We start from the raw sequence: 19,416 nt of genomic DNA on the forward strand, positions 1-19,416 counted from the left end.
GTTGGAGGGAAGAGGGGACGGGGCGGTGCCGAAGAAGCCTGGACAGGTGGCAGCGGCGGTGTCACATGGGGTGGCGAGGTCACATGGGGTGGGGGCGACTCCGCAGCTGGAATGGTAGAAGTTAAAGAGGCAAGATGGCGCCGTGGTGCAGGGGTGAAGTTCACAACAGAGACGCGACGAGAGCTTTTTGGCCTGGGTGACAGTTTAGCTGGGGTGGAGGTCGCCAAGGACTTGGGTTTATCCCCCGGCAAGACGGCTGCGGCGTTGGGAGCTGCCGGGGGGACAGCGAGGGAAACATCCGGCCGATCGTGGAGGACATCATGCAGCGGGAGAGGTGGACTATCCGTTGAGGCAGCGAGAGAGGCTTGATGTGTGGTAGATTCGGACCGTGGAGATGGGAGACGGAAAGTGATGGTGTCCATTAGGAGTTCAGCCTCGCGGACCCTGTGCATGGTAGTAATGCGCTCCTCCAACTCGTGGATTTTTCCCAGGAGGATCGAGCAGTCAGGGCAGCCGGAAGTGGAGGTAAGTGGGGCCATGGTGGGTAAGGTTGCTGAAAAACAGTAGGCAGACGGCCAGAGCAAGGCTGAACGTGCACGATTCTGCTTATGGCAGGCAGCAGTGGAGTAGAAGAGTGGTGGTTAGCGGAGACAGAGACTTACACGCAAGGGCTCCAGTGGAGCCCCCTGTGTAGAAACGGCGTCGTGTTCACAACTGAAAAGTAGCAACAGTGCAGAATATGAAAGAGCGAGACTTACAGACAAGGGCCCAGAAAAGGGCCCAACTGTAGAGAATACACTTCTGACATTCGCGGAAAACTCAGGGCAGCAGGTAGAATGAAGATTTCAGGAGATCCACGTTAGCCAGTTAGCCGGTTGTAGTGACAGCACTTCCGGGTGTAGTGACAGCGCTTCCGGGTTATTCAACTGGAAGTCATGAAAAAAATAGTTAAAATATCCAACAGAATGCCTTAAAAATAGAAATAAATGTATAATAATATTTTTTTTAAATATGTAATAATATTATTAATGCTTAATCTATATCCTACATTAGTTTTATACAAATTTAAATATTTTTTATGCCTTTTTTATTTAATTTTATATGCAATTTTATATGCAATTTTATTGTTAAAAATTGTTAGCCACTTGGTTAATGATCTATTTTTTTTTTTTTTTAAAGGATGAAATCAGGGGTGTCCAAACTTTTTCCAGCGGGGGTAAAAAATGAAAGGATGATCATTTGTAAAGCAACACATAGTACATTTTTTTCAACTATCTTCAATAATGATCTCCGTAAACATTGTACGTGTAATATTATGACTTTATTCTCATAATATTAAAAAAATTGTGTAGTTTGTTTCTCATATTACAAGTTGATCCTCCATAAATTTGTGACTTTTCCTTGTTAGAATACTTTTTTTCCAGATAATATTTTGACTTTATCATTACTTTTTCTATTTCTGTAGTTCAACTTTCTTTTTATAATATTATAAACAGATCTCCAAAATATTTGGGCTTAAAATAATAAAATATTCTTCTGAAAATACCAGAAATATAGCATCTTAAAGGATCTCGTGAAGAAAATGAAGGTTTTATCAGCTGCTGGTTATAATAAAAAATATTGACAGAGCACAATATTGTAGCATCAAATCAATAGTGGCGTCCGTGGGGGATCCCTCAGCGTGTGATGAAGTCTTTCAGTCGTTGCAAAGCTCATACCGCCTCATACTTCTGTCAAGCTAATAACATCAAGCGCCATGCTGCAGGGCTGCAGGGCGCTCGTGTTTTTCCTCGTATTTCTCTCAGAATCGCACGTTGACCGTTACTTATCATAATCTCATATCCTTATAATATCAAGGCAAAGTATGCTACTAATTCACAGCCTTGGATTTCTCAGTGGAGTCCCATTTTTTTTTTTTTTTTTTTTTTTTTATCAGATGTCCCTCGGTTCACCCTGGTCTCAGACCAACCCTTTTGGCTTCGGTCTCGATAAGGATGCCCTCCCTGAAGCCCACTTGCTTCTCATTGGCCATCGCCTGGAAGCCTGCAAGCGGGAGGCTGTCCTTTATTTTGTGAACATGCGGTCCCTCAGGCGGTCTTGTTTATCAAATTCAGGTTTTTTTCCCTGCAGACGCCACATTTTTTTTTTTTTTTTTTGACGCTGATGTGGCATTTCTCAAGCTTACTGTAAAGAACGTTTGAGGCTGTGGAGGACATGCTGGCGTACACGTAATGCGGATCAGATCATAACACGCCAGTTTTATCATCATACCACACATGCTCTGTCACTAATTAGTTGCCAAGACGTTTAGCATGATGGCGGCCATGTTTTCCAACCAATCTTGCTCCGATTTCACACACTTTTGTATTGATTTATTTAACAGTGTAACATTACAGCAGCGTGTTTAGTCGAGTGCACGAAATTTAGCTATGGAGTTTCATAACAGCGCCATCATGTGGTGAATTTGTGCGAAATATATGAGTACAGACAACACAGTATGAGGGGGGGGGTTGGGGTTCAAGCTGTGACCAATTTCCCCCCTTTTGTGTGTGCGTGTGTGTCAATAATGCCCGTTTGAGAGGAGCAGATCCATTTCACACCATCAAAGATCCTCCATGATGGGATGCATTGCTTCCTCCTCTGAGCCCTTTTACGATGTCTAATTTGACTCCTCGTTTCACTTCTTTGACACGATTCGATCAGAAGAGTCCGCCTCACAAAAGTGACCTTGTCCTCCAGGAGTGTAGCGATGCGCAACTACATATACTTCTGATAGTTTTCCACGTACGTAACACGAGACGTGGTTCCGGTCTTATGTTCTTATCAAGCCGTTCATGTGTCGCCCAGCGTCAGAAAGCTTGGTCTCAGTCGCAGAACACGCATGGGTCCTCCAACGGGGACAATTAACCAAAAAACACTTAAGAAGTGGAGTACTCAGAAGTGGGCTTCTATGAGCCCTCATTTAAAGGAACAGTGCACTTTTTTGCCGTCATCCACAATCCTATTTTTAAAAGTAAAAAAAAAGCAGCTCAGAGTGAACATACCTCGCCGCACCTATTCCGCCTACAAAGTTTTCATTTCCATAATGTGAGCTGCATATGAACCAAGAAACGGCGTAACTGTTACTATTATTGTTATTAACATTGTTACGCCCAAGAACTACGTTACTGGAGTAGTGACACCTCGATACACCAGAGCAGCCAGCTAATAAGCGGGCTAGCGATTAGCTGCAGCACACATTCGTTCGCAATGTCTCAGACCACTAGCCCAACGTAACGCTACATATTTGAGTCTTTTTGTTTATGACAGCAACGTAGCGTTGCTGTGTGAAATCAATGCAGCCAGGAAGGAAGTTGTGCTTATACTTAAAAAAAATATTGTGAAAAATTATTGTCGAAAGTATTGGTTTTGACAACCCAAAACAAAGTATCCAAGAACGGATAATGCTTGTATTAAAGTTGGGACACTACGGACAGATTCCGATTCTGATTATGTGTGTGTGGGCGGTTTACAGTATTTTTTCATAGACGCAGAACGATCAACAACTCTTCCTCCTTTCTTCCTCCTTCCAAGCGCTGCACTGTATGTTGATGTAGCGTTCAGGCACACTGCGTATTTCCGATTCCGTTGGTTTTGTTTGTTGTTGTTTTTGTGTACCCCAGTTTTTTTGCACTTGTCGAGTGTCTGTAACAAACAAAACGTCCACGCATTGATCACTCTGTCTCGGTGAACAATGGATAGTGGTTCTATGAAATTTGGGACACTATTGCCAGATTCCAAATTAGGCAGCCAAGAAAGCTATTCCCAATTTTGTGTAGCGTTGCTGTGTGAAATCAATGCAGCAAGAAAGTTGTGCTAATGCTTAAAAAAAATATTGTGGAAAATTATTGTCGAAAGTATTGGTTTTGATAACCCAAAACAAAATATCCAAGAACGGATAATGCTTGTATTAAAGTTGGGACACTACGGACAGATTCTATGGAATCCTTAAATCATCTTGATTATGTGTGTGTGGGCGGCTTAACGGTATTTTTTCATAGACACAGAACGATCAACAACTCTTCCTCTTTTCTTCCTCTTTCCAAGCGCTGCACTGTATGTTGATGTAGCGTTCAGGCGCACTGCGTATTTCAGATTCCGTTGGTTTTGTTTGTTGTTGTTTTTGTGTACCCCAGTTTTTGTAGGCACTTGTCGAGTGTCTGTAACAAAGAAAGCTTCCATGCATTGATCACTCTGTCTCGGTGAACAATGGATAGTGGTGCTATGAAATTTGGGACACTATGGCCAGATTCCAAATTGGGCAGCCAAGAAAGCTATTCCCAATTTTTTCCAGCTTTATGCTTTATTTGTTGACACAGAACGATGATGAACAACTTTTTTCTATTTTTACTACTGCTGCTGCAGAAAGCATATACGTTTAATAAAGAAGGCGGTAGACGCTGCATTCAAGGAAGAAGGCTACCACCAATTTCCAGCACGCGCGTGTGAGAGAAAATAAGCAAAAGCATCACAAAGCCGCCCGCTGCAAAAGAGCAATGGAGATTAATGAGAAAGGCTGTAAAGTGGTGTTGTTGGAGAAAATTGATTGGGAACGCTGGTGATGAAGTTCTCTAACGAGGCCGATCAGCCGTCATCGTTAATATGTGGCCCAGCTAAAATTGAGCCGCACAAATTATAGTTATGAAATTGCTTTTGTGGCGTTACGTCGGGCGGGCAGAATGAATGTGGGCCAGCGTCTCTGTTCAGTCGGTCTCTGCCCGACTGCAGCACTCTCGCCTCACCCTTCCTCGCCGTCTGACTCATTTTCTTCTTGTCTCGCTCACATTTCTCTTTTTTTTTTATTTTTTTTCCTCTGTGCTGAAATGAAACAATACATAGTAAGAGTAAACAATAGGACTGCTTTATCCTCTCCGGTGACAGCTGTCAACATTGCTGTGTATATGTGTGTGTGTGTTTATCTCCACTATCGAGTTTGCTTGGAAATGTCGAGCGAGGCTGCATTGTGCTCGCACTCCGACTGTTAGAGGTCGACCCTTTTTATGAGCTTTCATTGTAAAAACGACAGTAAAAGCTGCAATATTTAGGGTGGCTTCAAGCCAATGTTCTTTAGTGATGCTAATGATTTGCTTCACAAAGCTACTTGGTAATATATCACCTGAACGCATCAATATCTTCATTGATTTTACACTGCTTATCCTCACAAGGGTGGCGGGGGTGCTGGAGCCTATCCCAGCTGTCTTCAGGCGAGAGGCAGTGTACACCCTGGACTTGTCGCCAGCCAGCCAATCACAGGGCACATATAGACAAACAACCATTCACACTCACATTCATACCTATGGACAATTTGGAGTCGCTAATTAACCTAGCATGTTTTTTGGAATGTGGGAGGAAACCGGGGAGTACCCGGAGAAAACCCATGCATGCACAGGGAGAACATGCAAACTCCCAGAGTGGAATTGAACTCGGGGTCTCCAAGCTGTGAGGCCTGCTCGCTATCCACTCGTCCTCCAACGATCAGTTATTGCATTTAATTGCTTCCACACCCAACTGTGATAAGTGAATTCCATATTTATGGTATAGAAAATGGGCTGCACGGTGGACGAGTGGTTAGTACACAGTAGACCTGAGTTCAGTTCCACCCTCGGCCATCTCTGTGTGGAGTTTGCATGTTCTCCCCGTGCATGCGCGGGTTTTCTCCGGGTACTCCGGTTTCCTCCCACATTCCAAAAACATGCTAGGTTAATTAGCGACTCCAAATTGTCCATAGGTATGAATGTGAGTGTGAATGGTTGTTTGTCTGTATGTGCCCTGTGATTGGCTGGCCACCAGTTCAGAAAGACAGCTAGGATAGGCTCCAGCACCCCCCGCGACCCTCATGAGGATAAGCGGTAGAAAATGAATGAACTTTACAGTGTTAGGTTGCTGTGTGATGAGTTTAGCATCGTTGGTAAGGTAACGCCATGAGTCAGACTGACCTCCTGCAATTTCCAATGAGTTTTTTTTTTCATAGTTCATGATTGGCACCTGTCGGACTTTATTCACAATTCAACAGACATAGATTGAGTGAGGAAAAAACAGTAGAAAATGAATGAATGAATGGTATAGAAAACCAAAATATGGAGTCTGGCTAAATCCCAGCCCTAATGCCCTTTTTTTCTTTTTTTTGAATGAGGATCCCGTGAAACCAGATCCTGCCCGAAACGCTACCCATTCTAAATAAGCCCTTAAATCAGGATTAAATAAGCTCCGCTTCTTCCTCCTCCTTTTCAGACGTGTTGAATCGAACAACGCCAAGTAGTACAAGAGAACATAAGTAATTATCATATAAAAGCATGACCGTGATGTACCCAGAAGATGTTGACATTGTAAAACCGGGCGTGATGTATTGCCGAGCGAGGTGTCTCCACACCGTGTTCAGCAGATACAATGAACATCATTCCAGAAACAACACACCAGGATGTCACCTTCTTTCTTTAAATGTTAAGCCACCGACACCCGGCATCTGACAACTTCTAATACAATTCACACACTGTCACACTTCATCAACACCCCGACTCTTTCTTGCTATTGTTTTTTTTTTCCCCCATGAGTCCTCTCTGACTGATATTTTTTTTTTTTTCCCACCCCCGTGTCTTCTCTCTCGTGTCATGGCGCCGTCATTTGCACCGCCGCCTCACAGTGTAAATGATTGTGACAATTTCAATTTGTCAGAAATCCAGCGTGCACATGATTAAGTTGACGTTGTTTCCTGATTGCTGTTGCCCCGTTGTGCCGGGTGGGGTACGTCCACGTTGTCAAAGTGGCGCACGGCTCTCTTAGTGAGCACGGTGCACACCGCCACCTTGAGGTCACCGCGCATGCTCGCCTTTATTTATTGCAAGAGTGGACCGCCTTTGTGACGTTGTCGTGCAAAAGAAACGGCAAATTGCAAATTGACATTCTCCACGCACCCCCCCCCCCCCCCCCCCCCAGCGGGGTTCCTGTTTAGACATAGATAAAATGATCATCAAGCCTTTCATCTTGAGCCGTCTGCATGCATATATGCATACTGTATGCATGACCCCCCCCCACCTCTCTTCTCATGCCGCCGCCTCCCTCCCCTCATCTTTCAGTGTGCAGCAGTGCTCCAGTGAGCATGAAGATCCAACCGCTGAACCAGACAGCCCTGATGGTGGGCTGGGAGCGCCCTCTGACCGTCTACCACCCGCCCATCACCAGCTACATGGTCTCCTACAGCTGGGTGAAGCGCGACGTCGCCGACGAGGAGACCTTTACCAAGACGGGGGATCAGAGCATGGTGAGTGGTGCAATATTTCAATGAGTACAGTTCTTTTATAGGCATATGTCGCTAGTATCTGTGTTTTTTTTAATAAAATGGCTGGTGTTCCCGGGTACCACTAGATGGAGCCCGCGTACCACCGGTGGTACTTGTACCACAGTTTGAGAATCATGACAGTTGCACACACAAAACACAAAGGACTGATATTCTTCATATTTTGGTTATTAGATACAGCAAAAATGGAAAAAGAAGAGTTGTAGCAGTTTTACAAGAATAAAGCTGAAAAATGAAAAGAGTCGAATTATAATATTATGAAAAAAAGGAAAAAAGTCATAATATGAGAAACAAACAAACAAAAAAAATTTGCCATTTTTTGAAAAATTGGGAAAAAGTTATAATATTACAATAATAAAGTCCAAATATGAGAATAAAGTCATAAGGTTACATTATCATATCGACATGAAAACCATAACAGGAATTTCGGCCATTTTCCTTCATCATGTTCAAACCGGGCAGCACGGCGGTCGAGTGGTAAGCGCGCAAACCTCACAGCTAGGAGACCAGGGTTCAATTCCACCCTCGGCCATCTCTGTGTGGCATTTGCTTGTTCTCCCCGTGCATGCGGGGGTTTTCCGGATACTCCGGTTTCCTCCCACATTCCATGCGAGGTTAATTGGCGACTCCAAATTGTCCATAGGTATGAATGTGAGTGTGAATGGTTGTTTGTCTATATGGGCCCTGTGATTGGCTGGCCACCAGTCCAGGGACTCCAGCACCCCCCGCGACCCTCCTGAGGAATAAGCGGTAGAAAATGAATGAATGAATGTTCAAACCGAATTTGCAGGAATCATCCACAGCCCGAAGAAAAACAGCCACGGGCCACAAACGACACCCGGTCCGGACTTTGGACTTCCCTGGTCTACAGTAGATGGATGTTTGCATTAAATGTAGTCCTAACAGGATCCGGCATTTAGGAAGAAGTGATGACTCAGCATGTAGCTAGTGGTTGATATCAAAGCCTCCCCACCTGCGCTGTCACTCACCTGTCACATACACTGACAGCTCTATCTGATTTCTCCATGAAGCTACCCCCATGTGCACCTGGGGGGGGGGTCCGCCCGTTAGGATTCACCATTACCTTTCCATCAGTATTGGAGATAACACGGTATTAGGACAGAGCTTGTCTGTGGGTTTTTGTCCTTTTGTCACATGTTGGACTCACCGTTTCTGTTCTAGTCCATCCCAAAGTGGGTTGATGGTTCCACACCCAAACTAATGATTGTGACAAAACCAAGATGTATTCATTGGATAAGACGTGCGGTGATTAAGAAATGTATTAACGCAACTTTCATAAAAAAAAGTTTTCAACTAAAATGTTGGTCATGGGCGGCACGCAGACCTCACAGCTAGGAGACCGGGGTTCAATTCCACCCTCGGCCATTTCTGTGTGGAGTTTGCATGTTCTTACATGTTTTCTCCAGGTACTCCGGTTTCCTCCCACATTCCAAAAACATGCTAGGCTAATTAGTGACTCCAAATTGTCCATAGGTATGAATGTGAGTGTGAATGGTTGTTTGTCTATATGTGCCCTGTGATTGGCTGGCCACCAGTCCAGGGTGTACCCCGCCTCTCACCTGAAGACAGCTGGGATAGGCTCCAGCACCCCCGCAACCCTCATGAGGATAAGCGGTAGAAAATGAATGAACTTTACAGTGTTAAGTTGCTGTGTGATGAGTTTAGCATCCTTGGTAAGGTAACGCCGTGAGTCAGACTGACCTCCTGCAATTTCAAAAGAGTTTTTTTTCATAGTTCATGATTGGCACCTGTCGGACCTTATTCCCAATTCAACAGACATAGATTGAGTGAGGAAAAAGCAGTAGAAAATGAATGAATGAACGAGTTCGAGTACGGAGGAGTTTTCAAAATGTTTTCAATTATTGCACTGTCTTAGGCGGTTTAGGCTACTAGGTTAATTTAGTTAGCATCTCCTACCATATCTCTCCTCCTGCCCTGTGATTGGCTGGCCACCAGTGCAGGGTGTACCCCGCCTCTCGCCCGAAGACAGCTGGGATAGGCTCCAGCAACCCCAGCAACCACGACCCTCGTGAGGAAAAAGCGGTAGAAAATGAATGAATGAATGAAAATGTTGGTCATGTTGGGCAAAAACAGAAAACCATACAAGCACTGTGCGTCCCAATACTTTTGACCAGTCATATATGCAAATTTTGACATCTCCCACCCATTCTGTGAATTTACATATAATAACAGGGGGGAATCATGTTCCGTCATGAAATGAGTATAATCCAGTAAAAGAAAAACGTAGCGTATTGTACTTTTATAACATTGCTATAACATATAATGATAATGATTACCCAACGTGTCCTGGTGTGAAATAGGCTTTGAAAGATAATGTAAGTTACTCCCATTAGTGAAACACAGCCACTCGGTGTTACATTCAATGTCTCAAATCCAAACTGCCTTCTTTTTAAAGTGAAATTTCCCAAGCTCTCAGCAGTTTTGGGCCCCAGCCATCATGTTCCCGCTTCCCTTCAGATCTTTCTTTATCTTTGCAGCGGTACATTCAATGTCTCGACAGGAATCTATCCTGCAGGGTTTATACCTACAGGCATGTTCTTCTCCATACTAAATATTCCGCTCTCGGCTCACATCCTCTTCCGTTCGTGGGAATCTGACACCCAGCTGCGCCTTCCCTTTAAAGTCCGCTGACCCCCCCCTCCAAAAAAAAGTCTGCAGTCTGCATCGCCACCTTTTCACATCAGAACTGTATTTTTTTTTTTTCCTTTAAACCTGCCCACCGGCTCGGAAGAAGACTAGGATGTGCACCCCGGTGGGTCTAACTGTGAAAAGTACAGCTTCATTTTCATAATATTCCTATTACAAATGTATTGAAAGAAATGATGTCTTCTTTATTTCATGGGAACACGAAATTCATCTGTCAATGTAAGCCCTGTAGATGTGAAATAACACCTGTAGTCATTTTTACACTCCGATTGTTCTTTGTTTACATGACATTGTGCTGGCTATGGGATCACTGTAGTGTTTCAAACGGAGGGGGAAGAAGGACAAAGAAGCCAAAAACGTACCACTTCCATACAGAATGAGAGGAGAACCTTTTTCCACTCTATCTTAGACATGGCGTGTCTGTCTCAGCCTTGGCATGTCCGTCTCAGCCTTGGCGTGTCCGTCTCAGCCTTGGCGTGTCCGTCTCAGCCTTGGCGTGTCCCCTCTCAGCCTTGGCGTGTCCCGTCTCAGCCTTGGCGTGTCCCGTCTCAGCCTTGGCGTGTCCCGTCTCAGCCTTGGCGGGTCCCGTATCAGCCATGCCGTGTCCCGTATCAGCCACAGCGTGCTCGTCTCAGCCTTGGCATGTCCCGTATCAGCCTTGGCGTGTCCCGTATCAGCCACAGCGTGCTCGTCTCAGCCACGGCATGTCCCGTATCAGCCTTGGCGTGTCCCGTATCAGCCTTGGCGTGTCCCGTATCAGCCATGCCGTGTCCCGTATCAGCCACAGCGTGCCCGTCTCAGCCATGGCATGTCCCATATCAGCCTTGGCGTGTCCCGTATCAGCCACAGCGTGCTCGTCTCAGCCATGGCATGTCCCGTATCAGCCTTGGCGGGTCCGTCTCAGCCTTGGCGGGTCCGTCTCAGCCTTGGCGTGTCCGTTTCAGCCTTGGCGTGTCCCGTCTCAGCCTTGGTGTGTCCCGTATCAGCCATTGCGTGCCCGTCTCAGCCATGGCATGTCCCATATCAGCCACGGTGTGTCCATCTCAGCCACGGTGTGTCCATCTCAGCCACGGCGTGTCCCGTATAAGCCACGGCGTGTCCCGTATCAGCCACAGAGTGTCCCATATCAGTCACGGCGTGTTTTGTACCAGCCACGGCGTGTCCGTCTCAGCCTTGGCTTGTCCGTCTCAGCCTTGGCTTGTCCGTCTCAGCCTTGGCTTGTCCGTCTCAGCCCTGGCGTGTCCGTCTCAGCCCTGGCGTGTCCCGTATCAGCCATGGCGTGTCCCGTATCAGCCACGGCATGTCCCGTCTCAGCCACGCCGTGTCCGTGGCAATGGCTGGGCTCTGCCGGCCTAGTATCCAGTCTCCATGCAGTAAAGGTAGTGGGATCTAACGTCATGTCTCATAACCTGACTGATGCCAAGTGACCATAATACTACATAGAACTTGTATTTCAGTATTTATGGACTAATAGTAGACCAAGTCAACCACGAAACAGCAATCATTTATTCATGAATTCCTTTCTGTAAAAGCACAATATAGCGAGGGATGAGTGTACATCCCGCACTGTGATTATGGCGTACAGTTACATCCCCGATATATGGAGTTAGGCGTGGGAGGAGGATTAGACAAAGTCGAAAATGAGCTTATGTAATAGCTTGTGTGATATGTGTGTAATTAAAGTTGTGCTTCATATGGAGAAAACACATGGGACGCCACTTTCCGGAACTTGGAAACGAGTGAATGCTGAACAGATTGTGATGAATACGCCTATAAAGTGGAGCTGTCCTCATTTTGAGGAGTGCAGATATTTAATAGGAAGACTTTTAATATTTTTTTTTCAAACTTGTATTGAACTTTCTCTGTCGCTTTGCCTGCTCAACAACCCCAGAGTTGTCTGTTGACAGCTTTTTTTTTTTCTTGTTTTTTTTTGAGAGCAGGGATTGCAGTGGATTGTCTCTTTGCTTTCGCTGGCTTTAATTAATTTTGTGTGATTGTACATTTATAGCACAGACGCTTAATTCCGCTGTCAGCGTCGTCGCACGCGGCTGATACATTTAACGCCGTCACTTTTACTGAGAGCAGTCTCTCAACGTCTCTCTCTCGCCTGTCAGTTCTTCTTATTATGCTCTCTTAACATCCATTTCAAGTCTGGCTTTCTATATCCGTACACCTTTTATCTGAATTGTCTGGGAGAAATACAAGCACCTGCCTTTTTAAGCTGCCTCCAGCTCCCGGCTTGTAGTCCAACGAGTCAAACTAATGAGCCAGGACAGGAGTAAATGTATCGGGACAACCTTAATCAATCAGCAGTTGGGGCAGCAGATGAATTAATCATAATATTAGATGTTGTTTGGTTTGCAAGCGGTTCTTCAATGCTGTGTTTTTTTTTTTTGCAGAAAGCCGTCATCACTAACGTGTCCCCGGATGTGCTGTACTTGTTCCGAGTGCAGGCAGTGTGTCAGCATGACCTACGCAGCGACTTCAGCCAAACACTGCTCTTCAGAGGTAGCGTTTTACTCTTATTTACATTTATTGTACTCGCGGCGTATTAACCTTCAATTTTGTCCTTTCAATTATAGCAAATACCACAAGAATATTTGAAGGTTCCCGTATTGTGAAGACAGGAATGGTAAGTAGAACACCAGTGTCTTATTATTGCATGCTGCAGTGTCGCACAAACGTTGGTACAGTCAATGTTGACACAAATATTAACTCATAAAAATAGCAATTCTTCACAAATTAAAAGTGTTTAATTCAGTTTCAAACATGAAGCATTTGTTGTTTGTTGGTGACCGAATTCCCACAAAGTAGAAATGGAATACGTTTGTAGTCATAGAAAACCTAAATATGTTTTTAAAACATTATTAGAGCCCTCTAGACATGAAATAGCACCCCTATAATCACCTTTGCACATTAATTCATTCATTCATTTTCTACCGCTTATCCTCACGAGGATCGCGGGGGGGTCAGTAGCATCACCACTCTGGTACGCAGTATTAATGTGAGGGTCGATACTGAAATATCGATACTATCAACACTTTTGATACTTCAGTCATTTGAGGTAATCTAGTATGTCTGTTGAATTGTGAATAAAGTCCGACAGGAGCCAATCATGAACTATGAGAAAAAAAACTCATTGGTAATTGCAGGAGGTCAGTCTGACTCACGCCGTTACCTTACCAAGGATGCTAAACTCATCACACAGCAACTTAACACTGTAAAGTTCATTCATTCATTAATTTTCTACCGCTTATCCTCATGAGGGTCGAGGGGGTGCTGGAGCCTATCCCAGCTGTCTTCGGGCGAGAGGCGAGGTACACTCTGGACCGGTGGCCAGCCAATCACAGGGCACATATAGACAAACAACCATTCATACTCACATTCATACCTATGGACAATTTGGATAAGTGTGTTATTTTTACTACCTTAAAAAAATTATGATTTTTGCTGCATTTCCCAAAAAAACTCATTGGAAATTGCAGGAGGTCAGTCTGACTCACGGCGTTACCTTACCAAGGATGCTAAACTCATCACACAGCAACTTAACACTGTAAAGTTCATTCATTTTCTACCGCTTTTTCCTCACAAGGTTTGCGGGGGGTGCTGGAGCCTATCCCAGCTGTCCTCAGGCGAGAGGCGGGGTACACCCTGGACTGGTGGCCAGCCAATCACAGGGCACATATAGACAAACAACCATTCACACTCACATTCATACCTATGGACAATTTGGAGTCGCCAATTAACCTAGCATGTTTTTGGAATGTGGGAGGAAACCGGAGTACCCGGAGAAAACGCATGCACGGGGAGAACATGCAAACTCCACACAGAGATGGCCGAGGGTGGAATTGAATTCGGGTCTCCTAGCTGTGAGGCATGCGTGCTCACCACTCGGGCACCGTGCAGCCGCCTTTGCACATGTAGACGCAATGAGAGGAAGTAAGCCATTTAAGACCTGCAGTGGTTAGCATGTCGGCCCCACAGTCAAGAGCTTGGTTCGAATCTCTGTGTGGAGTCTGCATGTTCTCCCTAGTGGTGAATGTGTTCCCGAGGGACGCTGAGTGGGGAGCAGACTCTATTGGAGTTCAAAGAAACATGTGGGTCCACCTTCTATAGTTTTGTTCCTTGAGAAGAAGACGATGCTTGAGGTTGCCGTGTGTCTTGGGGCTAACATGAAATACTCGTCTTCTCCCAGCCTACAGTGTCCCCCGTGTCATCAGCCGACATGGCTCCCATAAGCTCCGGTTCCTCCACATGGACGTCCTCCGGCATCCACTTCTCCATTGTCTCCATGGCAACCGGACTGGGCCCATCCTCCAGTGGCAGCCAGGCGACGGTGGCGTCTGTGGTGACAAGCACCTTCCTGGCAGGCTTGGGTGTCAGCGGAGGGGTCATCTCCTCGTTGCCCAGTTCCGTTTGGCCCACACGGGCGCCTCAAGCCGGCCGCAGCCCCCCTCATTCCTCCGCCCCGCCCGCGAAGCCCAGCACGGAGCAAGCGGCGACGCAGGCCTCAGAGACTCCTGCTGAGGAGAACCAAGCCGCCCCCAAGGGCGAGGAGGAAGAAGACGACGAGGGGGACGGAGAAGAGGAGCAGGAGGACAAAGGCGCGGAGAAGAAGAAGAAGAACAAGACACCCGCCGATCACCAGGAAAACCAAGCCAACAGCACCGTGGCCAAAGAGTCCATCCTCCCCACCCCTGCATCCACAGCCAAAGAGAAAGCCACCCTCCATGGCAGCACGGTCGCTGCAAGCACCGCCCACAGCCACCTGGCCCCGACACAGAACAACCTCACAGGCAACGCAGTCACCACTCAGGAGCCACGCAACGACAGCGCGGAGATGCAGATTCCACAGAGCTCCACTCTGGCGCCAAAGATCAGCAGCGATGGCAAGAGTCTTTGGCCGTTCTCCATCCATACCGGTGAGGCCACGTGTTAGTCCACACAGCGGCTCGCATCCTGACAGACGAGAGTTTGTCTCCGAATGGCAAAAAGTGTGTCTCGTTTGCTACTCAAACCACTTGAGCATAACAAATATTTTGATTCAAAGACAAAAGCTCCAGGCTTTTGTATTTTAACAACACGAGCCTGAGGGCACAAAGCTGCTGGAGATGTTGTGCCTCAAGGATTTCCTTTGGGTTTTTTTTTTTTTTTTAAGAGTTGGCGTCAAGCGAAAGCTGGATTGGATTTTGGGTTTTTGATGAAGACATCTTGTATAGCTTTACAAATAAAATCAGTGTATTATTAGTGCAAACATTCTACACTGCAGAGGAGTATTGGGGTTACACTGACGAAAACACGGTATTTGCTAAGGTTGTCCACGATAAACCCGAGCGTCCTGGATCGATCAGAATCGGCTTTACATCTTTAGATGAACCAATTCCAGAGACATGCACCAAGACCAGCAACTGGTTGACAATATGACAGTTTCCTGTCCAGCCATTGGGGCAGATGGTATTGTTGATCTAAATGCCCTTACATGCTAAATTTGAGTAAATTTTCCGGGGCATAAAATTATTTTATGCAAATAATTTCCTTGAATTATTTGTCTAATTTTATCTGTAAAAGAGTTACACTATCAGCTGTATGTTCCCATGTCCCATTTTTCAGGAGCACTTTAAACATCAGACCACATCAAACTATGTCATTTTACGGTTTTGTTGTTTTTTTTACTAAATAAGACATCCGACTTGCAAGTTTTGCCAATTTGTATGTTAAAAGTTGAAATACTTAGAAAGCAACTGGTGGGCCGAATGTGGCCCCCGGGCCGTAGTTTGCCCACCCCGGCTCTATCTAGTCCAGGGGTGGGCAAATATTTTGACTGGTGGGCCGCATTGAGTTAACAAAATTGTTCGGGGGGCCAGAACATATATTTAACACACACACGCTATTTTATGCTTATAATTTTATTTGTCTAATTTTATCTGTAAAAGTCTTGTACTATTAGGTGTATGTTCTCATTTTTTCAGGAGCATTTTAAATATCAGACCACATCAAACTATGTCATTTAATTTAATTTTATTTATTTATTTTTACTAAATAAGAAATCCGACTTGCAAGTCATGTTGCCAGTTTGTATGTTAAAAGTTGAAATACTTGAAAAGCAACTGGCGGGCCGGATTCAAACGCTTGATGGGCCGCATGTGGCCCCCGGGCCGTAGTTTGCCCACCCCTGATCTAGTCAGAAGGATTTTCAACACATCAGCAAAACATATGTAATATCCATTTAGTGATCTTATTTATTCTGGAAAACTAAGACAGGAATAATATCAAATGAAAAGCGCTAATTGAATACGGAACCACCATCCACCAGTACCAGCCTGGACTTAGTTTTTCAGAACGATGCACTGAACAAATGGACTCATTAGCGCTCATAAAGCAAATAAAAAGTGAAATGATATGATAGTAGTCTATCTGTGCAGCATGGGAGAACATCAGATGGTGCATTCAAGGACCGTCAAGTCCCCGCTCTCAACAATGAAAAAACTGGGGGATTTCTAACTATTCGATTCGATTTATAGAGTAATCGGTTAGGCTCAAGACCAGTGATGACCAAAGTGTGGCCCGTGGGCCATTTGAGGACCGCAGCTGTTTTTTTATTGGCCGTGTGGCACAATCAAATCAGAAAAATCAACAGTAATTTTACAAGAATCGAGTCAAAATATTTAAAGAAAAATGTTAATAAAAGTTGGAATTTTATGAGCAAATTTTTAAAAATAATATATAAAATATTCCAGACTTTTTCTCATAAATTCCGACTTTATTCTTGTAATATTGTGACTTTATCTTCATAGTATTTCAAATATTTTGCTCTGCACGCTAATCAGAAAAATCAACAGTAATTTTACAAGAATCGAGTCAAAATATTTAAAGAAAAATGTTAATAAAAGTTGGAATTTTATGAGCAAATTTTTAAAAATAATATATAAAATATTCCAGACTTTTTCTCATAAATTCCGACTTTATTCTTGTAATATTGTGACTTTATCTTCATAGTATTTCAAATATTTTGCTCTGCACGCTAATCAGAAAAATCAACAGTAATTTTACAAGAATCGAGTCAAAATATTTAAAGAAAAATGTTAATAAAAGTTGGAATTTTATGAGCAAATTTTTTAAAATAATATATAAAATATTCCAGACTTTTTCTCATAAATTCCGACTTTATTCTTGTAATATTGTGACTTTATCTTCATAGTATTTCAAATATTTTGCTCTGCACGCTAATCAGAAAAATCAACAGTAATTTTACAAGAATCGAGTCAAAATATTTAAAGAAAAATGTTAATAAAAGTTGTAATTTTATGAGCAAATTTTTAAAAATAATATATAAAATATTCCAGACTTTTTCTCATAAATTCCGACTTTATTCTTGTAATATTGTGACTTTATCTTCATAGTATTTCAAATATTTTGCTCTGCACGCTATGTTCCAGAAAGGACAACTCTATCCAACGTGACCCGCACGCCGCACCCCGGGATGGGCAGGATGGTGTGGATCGTCCCTTTGGTGGTGGTGTCTGCTCTCACGCTGCTCTGCCTCATCATGCTGCTCATCGTGATGGTCTACTGGAGGTGAGACTGGTCCGCGATGAAGTCCCGGCTTGTATAAGCCACCGTGCCGAAACCTCAACAAAGCAAGTGCGGTACATGCAGAATCCCTGGCACTTCATGCATGAATAACAGGCTTCTCAGCCTCACGGGAGTCGTCCATTTTTTATCATACCACTTTGGATGACCCAACCCCCCTTGCCTTTTTATCACCCCCAACACACACACACACACACACACTCGGATTGCTGTATTTTCCATCCGGCCTGCGTCACACCCTGAACTCTCGGGTTTAAGTCTGCCCATCGGTGTCGCTTTTATTTGTGTGCCACTCCATACATGAGGGCCATCGGCCTCCTTGGCTGGAGGCAGCAGACCTAAAGGCCCCCGCCGTACCGACCGCGGTCCCAGCTGTGTTTTCATCTGCTCGGCTAATTTCCAGCCACGCAATTGAAGTTCCAGTAATTACACAGGCCAAGCCACTGGCACATGTGGGATAGTTAATGAGTTACAAATAGCACTACGGGCTATTTCCTCAGCTGGTCTCATGCATATTTATTTACTCCCTTAAAGGATCGGCATTATTATTTGATCTGTGCTATTTGAATCAAGTATTCTCATCATTATTCTATTGGGGATCAAAATAACTTTTGCCCAATTAAAGAGCAATAATGAATATGGAGAAAACTCTCCGTGGATTCAAAGTCATTCATCTGCGCCTGAGATTTTTTTTTCCTAAGCGGAGCTCAGGTCAAAGTTATATTTGGAATTCATTCTGGGCATGTATGATAATACTTGAGATTTCAAATACGAGCACCTTCTTTTATGTCACAAAAGGTTAGCGATCTTCAGCTAACTTTTGGACAAACTTGTAAAACTATAAATAATGATGTATTTATAGTAGAAAACTAGGGCATCCATTCATCCATCCATTTTCTATGACGCTTATCTTCACTAGGGTTGGGGGTATGCTGGAGCCTATCCCAGCTGTCTATCATGTCATCAGTGGTTGACTCTCAAGAAAGTTAAGACAAAAGTTTCAAACAATTTTAAACGACAGATGAAAGGGATAAACTGAGAAATAAAAACTAACTCATGGCAAAACAAGAAGGTGGTGTTCATGTGGCATCTCGCTGCCACATCACGTCGTGTCAAGAATCTCGCAGTCAACATTTTGTATTGTTGACCGCATGTAAAACTGTAATTGTGGAGCAATAACAACATGTTGTCTAAACACTTTTGTCTTTTATGTGGAAATTGATAAGGTTAACAGTCAGAAATAAGAACTGACTCATGGCAAAACAAGAAGGTGGTGTCCGTGTGGCGTCTCGCTGCCACATCGTCACGTCAAGAATCTTGCGGTCAACATTTTGGATTGTTGAGCACATGTAAAACTGTAATTGTGGAGCAATAACAACATGTTGTCTTAACATTTTTGTCTTTTATGATGAAATTGATATGGTTAACAGTCAGAAATAAGAACTAACTCATGGCAAAACAAGAAGGTGGTGTCCGTGTGGTGTCTCGCTGCCACATCACGTCGCGTCAAGAATCTTGCGGTCAACATTTTGGATTGTTGAGCGCATATAAAACTGTAATTGTGGAGCAATAACAATGTGTTGTGATAACATTTTTGGCTTTTATGGGGAAATTCATATGGTCAACAGTCAGAAATAAGAACTAACTCATGGTAAAACAAGAAGTTGGTGTCCGTGTGGTGTCTCGCTGCCACATCACGTCGCGTCAAGAATCTCGCAGTCAACATTTTGGATTGTTGAGCGCATGTAAAACTGTAATTGTGGAGCAATAACAACATGTTGTCTAAACACTTTTGTCTTTTATGT

The 19,416-nt window shown here is 44.3% G+C and overlaps 1 protein-coding gene across 1 annotated transcript in view; it reads left to right on the plus strand.

The window, feature by feature from the left end:
• ca16b (carbonic anhydrase XVI b) overlaps window positions 1–19,416 on the plus strand; it is a 155,182-nt gene that overhangs the window by 120,316 nt on the left and 15,450 nt on the right. Inside the window, exons 9-13 of the mRNA XM_058090998.1 lie at window positions 7,113–7,297; window positions 12,421–12,529; window positions 12,604–12,653; window positions 14,217–14,943; window positions 17,458–17,596. Coding sequence (XP_057946981.1) covers window positions 7,113–7,297; window positions 12,421–12,529; window positions 12,604–12,653; window positions 14,217–14,943; window positions 17,458–17,596 — 1,210 coding nt within the window. The remainder of the gene's footprint in view (window positions 1–7,112; window positions 7,298–12,420; window positions 12,530–12,603; window positions 12,654–14,216; window positions 14,944–17,457; window positions 17,597–19,416) is intronic.

This window comes from Doryrhamphus excisus, chromosome 1 (genome assembly GCF_030265055.1).
Source record: "Doryrhamphus excisus isolate RoL2022-K1 chromosome 1, RoL_Dexc_1.0, whole genome shotgun sequence".
NCBI lineage: Eukaryota > Metazoa > Chordata > Actinopteri > Syngnathiformes > Syngnathidae > Doryrhamphus > Doryrhamphus excisus.